General features: G+C 42.4%; 1 protein-coding gene across 4 annotated transcripts in view; it reads right to left on the reverse strand.

Annotated features, from left to right (window-relative positions):
* ESYT2 (extended synaptotagmin 2) overlaps positions 1-14061 on the reverse strand; it is a 76151-nt gene that overhangs the window by 46836 nt on the left and 15254 nt on the right. For all 4 annotated transcript variants that reach the window (XM_066385719.1, XM_066385720.1, XM_066385722.1 and 1 more), the window contains exons 2-5: positions 9503-9544; positions 8532-8666; positions 4271-4347; positions 95-167 (exon numbers count right to left, since the gene is read on the reverse strand). In XM_066385719.1, the coding sequence (XP_066241816.1) occupies positions 95-167; positions 4271-4347; positions 8532-8666; positions 9503-9544 (327 nt within the window). The remainder of the gene's footprint in view (positions 1-94; positions 168-4270; positions 4348-8531; positions 8667-9502; positions 9545-14061) is intronic.

Below are 14061 nucleotides of genomic sequence, written 5' to 3' on the forward strand. Positions count from 1 at the left end.
AAAATTTCTGGATTAATAAAAACTTCACCATTTTCTTTTAAAATAGAACACAGAGAATTTTAGAAAACTGAAATTAAAAGAAAAAGCATCTTACCTGTATACTTTGCACACCAGCTCTACAAAAATACCTCTTGATCTCCAAATCAATCTCACAATTTCCTACAAAACTAGCAAAGAAAAGTTCTATATTACATTCATTTCATCACTACAGACCTGCAAGGTATACAATCTGAATACAATAAAAAACAGCAAAGCAACCAAAACCAGGCTGCACCCACAGCTGTAACTGGAGGCCCATGGCAGTCTCACTATTGGGGCTGCACTGTTGCTCTACCCAACAGTTAGGCCTGCTGCAGACTTGGGTCTTGTTACAAATGTTACTTCCCAAAATTCAACCATGCAGCAGTCAGTGTCATGATGAAATGTCGTTTTCATTTGTTTTATAAACAACTAAGCTTGTTTGAAACAATAAAGTTTAGATTACATTTCTCCACAAGTAAAAGTGGCATCCATGCTCCCCAATCCTGAGAAAGCTAGAAGAGATCACCAGCTTTTAAAAAGTGAGTGTTTCAGCTTGACTAGGCGGTGGCGCAGTGGATAAGAGTGTCCGACTGGGATGTGGAGGACCCAGGCTCAAGACCCCAAAGTCACCAGCTTGAGCGAGGGCTCATCTGGTTTGAGCAAAGCTCACCAGCTTGGACCCAAGGTCGCTGGCTGGAGCAAGGAGTTACTCAGTCTGCTGGAGGCCCCGCAGTCAAGACACATATGAGAAAGCAATCAATGAACAACTAAGGTGTCGCAACGAAAAACTAATGATTGATGCTTCTCATCTCTTTCTGTTCCTGTCTGTCTGTCCCTATCTATTCCTCTCTCTGTCTCTGTTTAAAAAAAAAAAAAAAAAGTGTCTGTTTGGAGAATCATTTTACTCACTAAGTCATTTCAATCACTAATAGGAAACTAACACAAATGAGTGCAATGCTGAATATAAGGCTTGCATCTATTTATACTACAAACATGAAATGCCAACTACCTTTTAGTGGGATCTGTGTGACCTACCCCCACCCTCAACTCCAGGCAGAGGATGGCATGCTCCTTCCTGAGAACATCTATGGGCATAACACTGGGTACAGTGTCTAAGCACATGAGCAAAATGTGCTCTCTTCTTTTATCTTTTTTTAACAGAGACAGAATCAGAGAGAGAGACAGCTAGGGACAGACAGGAAGGGAGAGAGATGAGAAGTATCAATTCTCAATGCGTTACATTAGTTGTTCAGTGATTGCTTTCTCATATGTGCCTTGACTAGGAGGGCTACAGCAGACCAAGTGACCCCTTGCTCAAGCCAGCGACCCTGGGCTTCAAGCCAGAGACCTTGGGCTCAAGCCAGCGACCCCACACTCAAGCTGGTGAGCCCAGGCTCAAGCCAGCGACCTCAGGGTTTCAAACCTGGGTCCTCTGCATCCCAGCCTGAGGCTCTATCCACTGTGCCACGGCTTGGTCAGGCATGAGCAAAATGTTAACAGAGGCATCTGGGATAAAATCCTTCCCATTTATATTCCTGGTGTTAAACATAGTATCTACAGATTCTGCTCACTCAGCAGAATTCTTTATCAAGTTAGTAAAATCACCAATACTCTACTACAAGATCATCTTGAAGCTTTCCTCTTCTTTGCCCTAAAACTTGATCATTTTATTTCCTAATATCTTTAAATCATTCTTTTCCCATGGCTACTGCCAATAATTTAGTTAAGATCCTTGTCTGGAACATACAAAAGACAGAATGCAGGTGTTTTAGACATAAGTATCTAAGAAGCATAATTTGCATACGTTGCCATGACTACTAAAACCATGAAAGTCAGATTGTAATGTTCAAAAGAGCATCCATGAACTAAGTCATTCAAACATCCATTTAACACACACGCATGAAGCCCTGCCTTGCTGCTGGAAAGAATAGGTTTCATCCTCAGGAAGCTCACGTCAGCAGAGTGGGCAGCCCTTCCAGGGACAGCCAACCTGAAGACATAGTGGGGTTTCCTCTTTTATGCCGCTGATGACAGCAGTGTTCACAGTAGTGCCATATTATTTTAACGATGCAAACTTCTCCACATTAGAACATTATAAATATTCTATGTTCATTTCTAAAATTAAGGTAATTAGCACTAAATTAATATATATAAATATATTAATATATATACTAAATTAATATATATACTTTAGAAACTCAAAAGATGATGTTATAAAATAAAATGATCCTCAGTCAAGGATGAGAAAAAGGAAACAAAACTGCGCTGTGTCCACCAGTCACCACACTTCAGCAGTCGCCCTATCTACACCCGGTGTTAACTAGCCTTCCCACGGGATGCAGGGAGCGATGGGCAAGTTCATGAAGGAGGACAAGAACCGAAGACAATCACCTTTATTATTCCAGCAGTAGGGTCTGGCAGACCCTCAATTTACCATTTTCCAGGTATTTTTATTGCGATAAAATATACACGACAAAATCTAACAACTCACCATTTCTAAGTGAACAGTTAGTTCATTATAAAGCAAGTTCCCATTGTTGTGAAACCACCACCACATCCACTCCAAGCTCTTTATCTTGTAAATCTGAAACTGTCCCCATGAAGCACTAACTCCCCGCTCCTCACTCCCTTAGCCCATGGAACTTGTTTTCTGTTTTATTGGGGGAGTTTTTTTGTTTTGTTTTATGATAGTAGCCATCATAATGTGTGTGAGGTGGTATTTTGTTATAGTTTTGATTTGCATTTCCCTGATTATTCATAAGGTTGAGTGTCTTTTCATATGCCTATTGTCCCTCTGTGTATCACTTCTGGAGAGTCCTTTGACATTTTTGAATCAGGTTATTTGTTTTGCTGTTGAGTTGTAGGAGTTCTCTATATACTCGGGAGATCAATCCTTTATCAGATATATGATTATGTGGATTGCACTGGTTCTATAGATTGCTGTTAGGGTTGACACTTAACAGTATTAAGTCTTCCATACTATGAACATGACATGTCCTTCCATTTGCCGCCTTTAATTTCTCACAGCAATGTTTTATAGTTTACATTGTACAAGTCTTTTGCCTCCTTAGTTAAATTGATTCTTAAGGATTTCCATCTTCTCAATTCTATTGTAAATAAAACTGTTTTCTTAATTTCCTTTTTGATGCTGGTGAACATTCTGAAGTGTACCCGACAGCCCCCACAACAAAGAATCCTCTAACCAAAATGTCAACAGTGCCAAAGCTGAAAAACCCTGGCCTACACTAATTAAGTTGCTCAAACAATTTCTATGAGAAAGGGTTGGTCACCTCCAAAGTTGATTACATAGGAAAACAAGGAAAATGTTGAGAAGCATTCATTTTAACCCAAATAAACAATGTCTATCCAAAAAACAAAATTTTCCTTTTTGGATTTGTTCACTATCAGTGTATAGACTGTAACTGAATTTTTTTGTGTTGATTTTTCTACCTTGCTACTTTGCTGAATTCGTTTATTAGTTTGAAGAGGTTTTTCTGTGGAATCTTAAGAGTTTTCTACATAGAAGATTTTATCACCTGTGAAAAAATAATTTCACTTCTTTCTTTCCAAGTGCCTTTTACTTCTTTTCTTTCTTATCTAATTGCCTCCAGCACTACACTACATTGTGGTAATGAAAGTGGGCATCCTCATCTTGTTCCTGATCTTAGAGGAAAAGGTTTCAGTCTTTTACCACTGAGGATGATGTTTGCTATTTCTCATACATGCCTTTTATTATGCTGAAGAAACTGCATCTTTCATAGGTTGTTGAGTGTTTTTGCCATGAAACAGTGTTGAACTTTGTCAAACGCTTTTTCTGTATCAGCTGAGATGATCACATGGCCTTCTTCCTTCATACTGCTAACGTGGTACATCAAACTGACTAGTTTCCCCATGTGGAGCCATGCTTGCAACCCAGCAGTAGTCCCACCTGATCTTCGGTGTGATACTTTTAATATGTTGCTGAATTCAGTTTGCTAGTATTTTGTTAAGAATTTTGGCATCAATGATCACAAGAAATACAATCTGTAGTTTTTCTGTAATGCTTTTAATTTCTTTTCTTTAACAGGTTTTATGAATCACAATTATCTAGGCTACTAGGAACTTAAGACCTAGAAAGTAAATAAATTTGGGTCTTTATCAAGAATTTAGTCAAAGTCCACCAAACTAAGTGTGTTCATTATATCTTCCACCTATGGTATAGCTAAGTGACTCTGCACATCATTAACTATGAACACAGATAAAAACTTACCTAATCTGAAGGTCCAGAATAATTTGCCTTTTGTCCACATTTTCAGTGTACACCTTAACACCATTGATTCTGAGGGGCTGCAACAAGAAGTGGCTTTTTATAAAATGCAGGGATGCTAAAAACCACCACCACCACCATCACAACATGGCACAGAGATGAAAATGACGTGCTTCAGCACCAGCAGGCAGGAATCACAATTCTATTTTCACAGTGAACAAGCACCTCTGCACAGCATAGACGAGGTCACTGTGAGCCCTCAGGACACGAGGACACTGTGGGCACACAGGGAGTGCGTAGTGACAGACACTGTTGTCAGCCTGGGGTCGTCAGTCATGGGGCTTTGCTCATTTCCAAGCCCCTAGCACTGCCTCTTCCGACGTACTTATCCTCTACTCTATCCTGACTACAGTGTTTGAAACACAACTTCCTGAAATTTTTTTGTCTTACAATATTTCATTTATTAAGATTTTCACAAAAAAATGGGACTTTTGGAGTCAATCAAAAATACTAGCTGTAGGCCTTGGCCAGTTGGCTCAGTGGTAGAGCATCGGCCCGGCATGTGGATGTCCTGGGTTCAATTCCCAGTCAGAGCACATAGGAGAAGCACCCATCTGCTTCTTCACCCCTCCCCCTCTCGCTTCTCTCTCTCTTTCTCTCTCTCTCTCTCCTTCTCCAACCTCTCCTCCTGCAGCCATGGCTCGATTAGAGCAAGTTGGTCCCAGACACTGAGAATAGTTCCATGGCCTCCGCTTCAGGCACTAAACAATGGCTCTGGGTTGCAATGGAGCAAGGGCTCCAGATGGGCAGAGCATCGCCCCCTAGTGGGCATGCTGGGAGGATTGTGGTTGGGTACATGCGGGACTATCTCTCTGCCTCCCCTCCTCTCACTAAAAAAATAAAAAAAATACTAGCTGTAGATAATTTTAACACTTAAAACATGATATGGGGTCAAAACCAAATGACTATAAAAATAAAAGGCATATTAAAATAAATATTATATATCAAGGAGCCAGTTACAGTGTCATTTTAAAATTTTTATCATTCATCAATTTGAGATCCCCTCTAAAAAAGTTCAACATCACATTTGAGCACTAAACACTCAAGCTGAAGAAATCTTACCTTTCGAGTATCACTGCTTATTTGGTGGGTGTCCTGAGATCTTACCCCTCAGTGAACTCTAGAATTAAGCTCTAAGTCTTTACTAAGAGTCCACATTCCCCACAACACAGATTCCTGGGCTTTTCCCTGATGATACACATACAGACTGGCAAATCAGAAAGTGAACCCACTGTGTGGACAAGCGAAAATGGACTTATGACTTAGTACCTTTAGTTTAAATGTTTTCCTTAGATAATGCATCCTTCCTCCATTTATTTTTTTTATTTATTTTTATTTATTCATTTTAGAGAAGGGGGGAAGAAAGAGAGAGAGAGAGAGAGAAAGGGGGGGAGGAGCAGGAAGCATCAACTCCCATATATGCCTTGACCAGGCAAGTGCAGGGTTTTGAACCGGCAACCTCAGTGTTCCCAGGTCGACGCTTTATCCACTGCGCCACCAGAGGTCAGGCCCTTCCTCCATTTAGATGACAGATTAGAAGCAAGGAGGCCAACCCCACTCGAATGGCTGAGCATTAATTATCTAAGGAAGGACAAACACCCAAAAGCACTGAGGGACGCAACCCGGACATCCAATGCAAATAAAGCACCCTGCCTGGGCTCTGCAGGTCCTTCTCCTCTGCCTTCATCAGATGGCTGAGCTCACCTCACTGGTAAGATGCCAGTGAATTGGCAATGCCAGCTTTATTGAGTCAGCACTGCTCTTAACCTTCCTACTCTTCTCCACAATGATCTCACTCAGTTACAGGCCTCACAACATGAACATAATTCTTCCTAAAACAGACCCAACCGGGGTTAGAATTCTAAATCTCCACACACCAGTTTACTTTACCTTACATCAGGGAAGAGCAAGCTACAGTCTGCAGAGTAATGTTGGCCTTTTGCTAAGAATGGTTTTTACACTGTTAAAGGCTGTAAAAGAAGGGGGGGGGAATAAGAGAAGAATATGCCTCAAAGACCTCTGAACTACAACGTATGGTGACATGTGCTGTCTGGCTCTGCTGTACACGCAATGCATGTGTGTCAACTGTGTGTGTGGGTATGTTTTAAAGTTCTATTGAATTCTGAATTTTATTTACTACATTACATAAAACAATGTTACCTTTGAAATTACTATAATGTTAAATGTCAATTATACATCAATAAAAGAGTTATCTTAAACTGTTGCTAATTATTGCAAATAGTGACTTAAAAAATTAAAGGAAACTTGCCATGATTAACTACTTTAGATGCAGTCTTGAGACTCACTAGAAGTACTATTAGGAGTTAGGTGCCTGACCTGGGGTGGTGCAGTGGATAAAGCGTCAACTTGGAATGCTGAGATCCCTGGTTCAAAACCCTGGGCTTGCCCAGTCAAGGTACATTTGAGAAGCAACTATGAGCTGATGCTTCCCACTCCTCTCCTCTGCCTTTCTCTCACTCACTCTAACCCTTGCTCTGAAATCAATAAATAAATTGTTTTTTTAAAAAATGAAATATCCAATTTTCTATGTATATATAGATACATCTGGAGGTAACTGCAGTCTGGTTCTAGACCACCACAATAAGGCAACTGTCGCAATGAAGTGAGCCACGTGATTTTTTTTTGGTTTCCCAGTGCATATAAAAGTTGTGTTTATAGGCCCTGGCCGGTTGGCTCAGTAGTAGAGCGTTGGCCTGGCATGCGGGAGACCCGGGTTCGATTCCCGGCCAGGGCACACAGGAGAAGCGCCCATCTGCTTCTTCACCCCTCCCACTCTCCTTCCTCTCTGTCTCTCTTCCTCTCCCACAGCCAAGGCTCCATTGGAGCAAAGATGGCCCGGGCGCTGAGGATGGCTCTGTGGCCTCTGCCTCAGGCGCTAGAATGGCTCTGGTTACAGCAGAGCGATGCCCCAGATGGGCAGAGCATCACCCCCTGGTGGGCGTGCCGGGTGGATCCCTGTCGGGCGCATGCAGGAGTCTGTCTGACTGCCTCCCCGTTTCCAACTTCAGAAAAATACAAAATAAATAAATAAAAGTTGTGTTTATACTGTATTGTAATCTATTTAGTGTGCAATAGCATTATGTCTAAAAAAAATGTACATACCTTCATTAAAAAAATACTTTGCTGGCCCTGGCCGGTTGGCTCAGCGGTAGATCGTTGGCCTGGCGTGCGGGGGACCCGGGTTCGATTCCCGGCCAGGGCACAAAGGAGAAGCGCCCATTTGCTTCTCCACCCCCCCCCTCCTTCCTCTCTGTCTCTCTCTTCCCCTCCCGCAGCCAAGGCTCCATTGGAGCAAAGATGGCCCGGGCGCTGGGGATGGCTCCTTGGCCTCTGCCCCACACGTTAGAGTGGCTCTGGTCTCGGCAGAGCGACGCCCAGGAGGGGCAGAGCATCGCCCCCTGGTGGGCAGAGCGTCGCCCCTGGTGGGCGTGCTGGGTGGATCCCAGTTGGGCACATGCGGGAGTCTGTCTGACTGTCTCTCCCTGTTTCCAGCTTCAGAAAAAAAAAAAAAAAATACTTTGCTTTATTGCTTAAAAACATACTAATTTTCACTTGAGCCTGTTAGATGGACTTGCTCAATTCAGGGTTGCCACAAACCTTCAATTTGTAAAAAAACTCACACTCGCAGGAAAGTGCAATAAAGCCAAGAGCAATATAATGAGGTATGTCTGTAATATTTTCCAGTAACAAATCTACCTGTCCCTTCATCTTTATGATTAAAGCAATGCCTATAAAGACCAGCACTGGAGTCCTTACTTGTTTTAAAAAACTTGAGAATAAACACCTTATTTTTGGGGTCAATTACTGAACCTTCAACGTGAGTTCATTTATCAAACTCCCTTTCCAATAGAACAGTTTGCTAGAAAACTGTACAAAGGTAATTCTGACAAAGGAGTGTGGGTGGGGGGTAGAAAGACATGTTGGAACTAAGGGAAATCCATGCCCCACAGTAAACCTGAACTGTCCGAAAGACCAACTGAACAGATGATGACCCCCTGAGTGACCAAGCAAGGGCATCCCATGAGGCACAGAATCTGGATGGAGAAGCTGCACAAACCCCGCCTGACCTTCCCAGGTAGCAACGTTCTCTAGAAATATAACATGGAGTAGTTTCACATACTTCTTCAGTTTTCACAGCAATCTTATAGCACACACTGGTAAGGACACTTAGGAAGAAACTGACCTGCTGACCCATGTCGACTTTGGTGAAATTAAAGGTACTAAGGTGGGTGTTGGCTCCCCGCACAGCTGGCTCTATGGTTTCTCGAAACAACTTCTCTATAAATTGGCAAATAAAAGGCCACATATGTTTTACAGTCTGGAAAAAAAGAAAGGATTTGTGTAAAACAAAACATTATAATACACAGTGCTCTGAAGTCATAGTGAAAAATTACACCCCTATCGTTTACCAGAATTTTTGAAAATTAACGGCAAGGGGCCTTTTTCTTTGGCAAAAATCAACACAGTTTTAAATTTTAAACAATACACTACTGATTAACCAATATGATGCAGGAATTAGTTATTCTGGTTAACTAATCTATTAAAGCATATCAGCATATTTAATGATTGCTAAAAATAAAATCAGAAAATCCTGTGGTTTCAACTCATCACTAAAAACCTTCTAAAACTGTATAGATTCTTAACATTAATGAGCTTTCTTTACTGATGGAGAACTTCCAGTGCTGTAAGATCATCACTGTCTATGTGAGTTTTACTGCACAGCTCTAAGGATATAGAACATATGGAGATAACAGAGATCGACTTTCAAGAATACTGACCTAAAGACAAAACCTTTTTAAAAAATAAAAAATAGATAATTATCTATTACTAGAAATCTTGGAAGTTATTTCCCTCTTCATAATAGTGTTTTTAAAATTTTTGCTCATGATTATTATAAAATAGATCTGAGTAGCAGCAGATCAGGAAAGAAGACAGAAGGCCAAGGATACAGCTATGACTATCTTATTAATTTTTTTTACATCAAAGACAGTTTCACTGGCTAGAAAAGTAACATATCATTTAGGACTGAGCTCCTTCGGGAGCAGAAGTCAAGTCCAAATGAGTTCACATAGTGTCGATATCCCAACTCCCAAATATGGAAGGATGGCATCTCATCCCTTAATTCCCACTGGTATCTGGGATTTGTTCCCTTACCTTATTTAGCCATTCTGCTCTTTCAGTGTCTGGAAAGTGAACCTAAGAGGAAAATACACACATGTGACTGATTGACTCCTTCATGTAGGCCATTGGTGTTCTCATCACAGGTCTACTGTTTATATAATGCTTCTTTAAACACTGGAAACTTGGAAAATAGCCTCTGAAGGGGAAACTGAACCTATGACACTGGCTGTACAGTCTCAGAATACTTTGAAGCACAACAGTCTGATATCAACAAACGCCCCAGGCTCTTCTCCACCTCCCTGCTGTCCAGAGGAATGTGCGCTGGTATCTGGAACATCTTGACAAGTATTACAAATGGATCCCTTTCTAAAAGAATCACTTTTCCATGTGTCTTAGTGCTGTCACGTATTCCAGAGCTAGATACAAAGCTTCAAAAATCCCACCTTCCCTTCTGTGTTCCTCTTTGGCCCAACCCAGCCACAGATGCCTTTCCGTCTTCCACGCTCTCCTCAACAAGTACTGTACTAGAGTTCTCCATGAGTCGGGACTGTATACCAGAGAAGATAAGTGTTTGCAGAGGTAGAAAGAAACCTATTTAGAAAAGAGGTGAAAAGTGTTTTCTTTGCTGTGGAAATGTAAGCCCTCGCAGAGGAAGCCTGAAGCTGTTTGGATAGGGAGCTCTCCTCTGAGAAACTGTGCCCCCCCACATCCCTCAGACAGGCACACCACCACGGTTCTGAAAAGCACATTTCTGGTTTAGACACACAGGGGATCCCGGGCAGCTCTGTACTGGTGACCATTCTGCCACACTTTCCTAGTAGTGAACTACTGCAGCCAGTGCAGGACAAACCTCACCCCACTTTGGCTGAGAGGAGCTGGTCAGGGAACATTATCATGGTGGGCAGTTCCCGAACAAGATGGTTCTCTGATAATCAAGCCCACTTCTCCCAATCATGGAGCCCAGCAGCAGCTAGTTCCTCATCAAGGAGAGACCACTGTTATCACATCCATCACAGCCATATGGCTCCATGAGAGAGGCCACAGCAGGTTCCATCTGCTCCCCTGTCCTGCCCCAGGCCTGAGCAGACCTATACCTTTACCCCACAGCAGTGGTCCCCAACCCCCGGTCCGCGGACTGGTACCGGTCCGTGGGCCATTTGGTACCAGTCTGCAGAGAAAGAATAAATAACTTACATTATTTCTGTTTTATTTATATTTAAGTCTGAACAACGTTTTTGTTTTTTTTTAAAATGACCAGATTTCCCTCTGTTACATCTGTCTAAGACTCACTCTTGACGTTTGTCTCGGTCACATGATACATTTATCCATCTCACCCTAAAGGCCGGTCCGTGAAAATATTTTCTGACATTAAACCGGTCCGTGGCCTAAAAAAGGTTGGGGACCACTGCTCTACAGGACACCAAATCTTTAATATGCTCGAGCCACAAGGGGAAGCTAGAGTGAACTGAAATACATTTTTCTAAATTAAGTTAGCTGGAACCATCCAAGCACAACACCGAAGAGATGGCAACCTACTAAAATTAAGAAAAAAGCCGTAGAGGCTGCTCAGGGAAAGACAACACTCAGGACAGCAGATTCGGGAAGAGACTGCTGGCCAAGGTCACTTCGATCCCAAGAGTCTGAGGGTCTGCCACCATGCTACAAAGCCCTCATGTTCCCCAACAACTGGGGACATTTGGGGTTAGGGGAGACAGTGTGAGGGCTTGCTAGACCAGCCAAGTACAACTCCAACTCAAAATTGTACTGTTAATTCAGTGGTCCCATTTCTGTCTTTCTAGCATAAGAGAATTTCTATCTATACAGAACAAGTGACTTAATTCACCAACTGGGTTGTACCTGTATTTTTCAGTCAGTACATGACAGTAAAATCATATTTGCAAATACCATTCAATAAACTATTTTCTATTAAATTCTTCGTAAGTTATAAGTAATTACTGCTTGTTAAGATATTGCCAGATTTTCTAATCAACAAAAAATTATTCAGGTCATATATTCTGTGTGTGTGTGTGTGTGTGTGTGTGTGTGTGTGTGTGTGTGTGACAGAGACAGAGAGAGAGACAAAGAGAGGGACAGACAGGCAGGAAGAGAGAGTGATAAGAAGCATCAATTCTTCGTTGCAGCACCTTAGTTGTTCATTGATTGTTTTCTCATATGTGTCTTGACTGGGGGGGGGGGGAGGGGGGAGGGCTACAGCAGAGCGAGTGACCCCTTGCTCAAGCCAGCGACCTTGGGCTTCAAGCCAATAACCTTTGGGCTCAAGCCAGGATCATTTGGGCTCAAGACAGCAACCATGGAGTCATTATCTATGATCTCACCCTCAAGACAGCGATCCTGCACTCAAACTGGTGAGTCTGCGCCCAAGCTGGTGAGCCTGAGCTCCAGTCAGCGGCCTCAAGGTTTTGAACCTGAGTCATCTGCGTCCCAGTCTGATGCGCTATCCACTGCGCCACCGCCTTGACAGGCAAGGCCATATCTTCTTAAAATGCAATAAGCATATGTATACATAAGCATTTTTATATGTCATACATGTTTATAGATGCAGAAGAAAGTTTAAGAATATATATCTATAAGAAGGAGAGGGCCCTGGCCAGTTTGCTCAGTGGATAGAGCATCAGCCTGGTGTATGGACGTCCCAGATTCAATCCCTGGTCAACGCACACAAGAGAAGCAACCATCTGCTTCTCTCCCCAACCGTCTTCCCCTTCTTTCCCTTTTTTCTTCCCACAGCCAGTGACTTGATTGGTTTGAGCACTGGCCCAGCTGAGAATCAAGTGCAAAAGCCTCAGGCACTAAAAATAGCTTGGTTGATTCGAGCATCAGCCCCAGATAGGGGTTGCCAAATGGATACAGGTCAGAGCACATGCCTTTTCCTCTATATTCTATATGTTTGAATTTCTTTGAGAAGCATAAACTACTTCACTAGTACTACTATAATTTAATATAAAACTAAGAATTTTCTAACACAGTACTCTTTTTATACAATAAACAACTCTAAATTTAAGTGGTAATAGAATTTGTATAAATTAACTATACATATATATATATATATATATATATATATACACACACACACATATATATGTGACAGAGTCAGAGAGAAGCTAGAGACAGACAGACAGGAAGGGAGAGAGACGAGAAGCATCAATTCTTTGTTGCAGCACCTTAGTTGTTCATTGATTGCTTTCTCATATGTGCCTTGACCCGGGAGCTACAGCAGAGTGAATGACCCCTTGCTCAAGTCAGCAACCTTGGGTTCAAGCTGATGAGCTATGCTCAAACCAGAAGAGCCCACGTTCAAGCCAGCGACCTCAGGGTTTCAAACCTGGGTCCTCCACATCCCAGTCTGACGTTCTATCCACTGCACCACTGCCTAGTCAGGCTAAATTAACTATATCTTAATCATAGTAGAGACAATGATACTTAGAAATAATAAAATTCCTACAACATAAGTAATCTCCAAATCTGACTTGAATTTTTCTGCTACATCAAGTTTTAAAGGAAAAGTATAACTGTTCTGTTAAGTCAAACACATTGACTAAATATGATAAAACAATTCCTGAAAAAAAAACTCCAAAATTAAAACATCTGCCTTCTCTAATATTATTTAATTTATATATGTTCTCTGGATATTTCTCAAAGGTCTGCCAGTGTGCTAGCAAATTCCTATTCATCCTTAAAGTCAGAGTAATGCCATAAAACTGCTGTTTCTCTCTTGTAACAGTCCCATTAATCATCTTAGCCCTGGCAGGTTGGCTCAGTGGTAGAGCGTCGGCCTGGCATGCAGGAGTCCCAGGTTCGATTCCCGGCCAGGGCACATAGGAGAAGTGCCCATCTGCTTCTCCACTCCTCCCCCTCCTCTTTCCTCTGTCTCTCTCTTCCCCTCCTGCAGCAGAGGCTCCATTGGAGCAAAGTTGGCCTGGGCACTGAGGATAGCTCTGTGGCCTCTGCCTCAGGCACAAGAATGGCTCTGGTTGCAGCAGAGCGACGCCCCAGATGGGCAGAGCATCGCCCCCTGGTGGGCATGCCAGGTGGATCCCGGTCAGGCGCATGCAGGAGTCTGACTGCCTCCGTTTCAGAAAAATACAAAAAAAAAAAAAGTACTCCAGAATGTAAACTTATGTAATAATAAAGCTTCTCTCTTTACCATCATAGACAGACTGGTATGAATTTTGATTTGTCACCGCACTTTCATCACTGTGCTGTTCCCTCAACCTATTTATGGGGGTCTATTGTTCTTCTTGAGCAACAGGCTGGGGAACATTTTTTTGAGCAGTTACATGGGTCTGGCTCTGTGCCCAGAGAGCTAGGGGCATGACACAGAACTAGACATGCTCCTGTTCTTGGGAAGCTTGTGGAAGGTGAAGTGGAGTGGAGTACATTGGCATGGAGAGGGGTGACCACCAGCCTGGAAGGGAAGAACTACGGGGGTTAGGGGAGGGTCTGATGCTGCACGGAACAGGTTCCTAAGACATACAGGGAGAACACAGTATGTGAGATGAATCTGAAAAAAATTAGCTGGGGTCTGTCATACAAAGAAAAAAGAATATTATAAGCAAAAATAATGGTGTATA

This window comes from Saccopteryx leptura, chromosome 5, assembly GCF_036850995.1.
Source record: "Saccopteryx leptura isolate mSacLep1 chromosome 5, mSacLep1_pri_phased_curated, whole genome shotgun sequence".
NCBI lineage: Eukaryota > Metazoa > Chordata > Mammalia > Chiroptera > Emballonuridae > Saccopteryx > Saccopteryx leptura.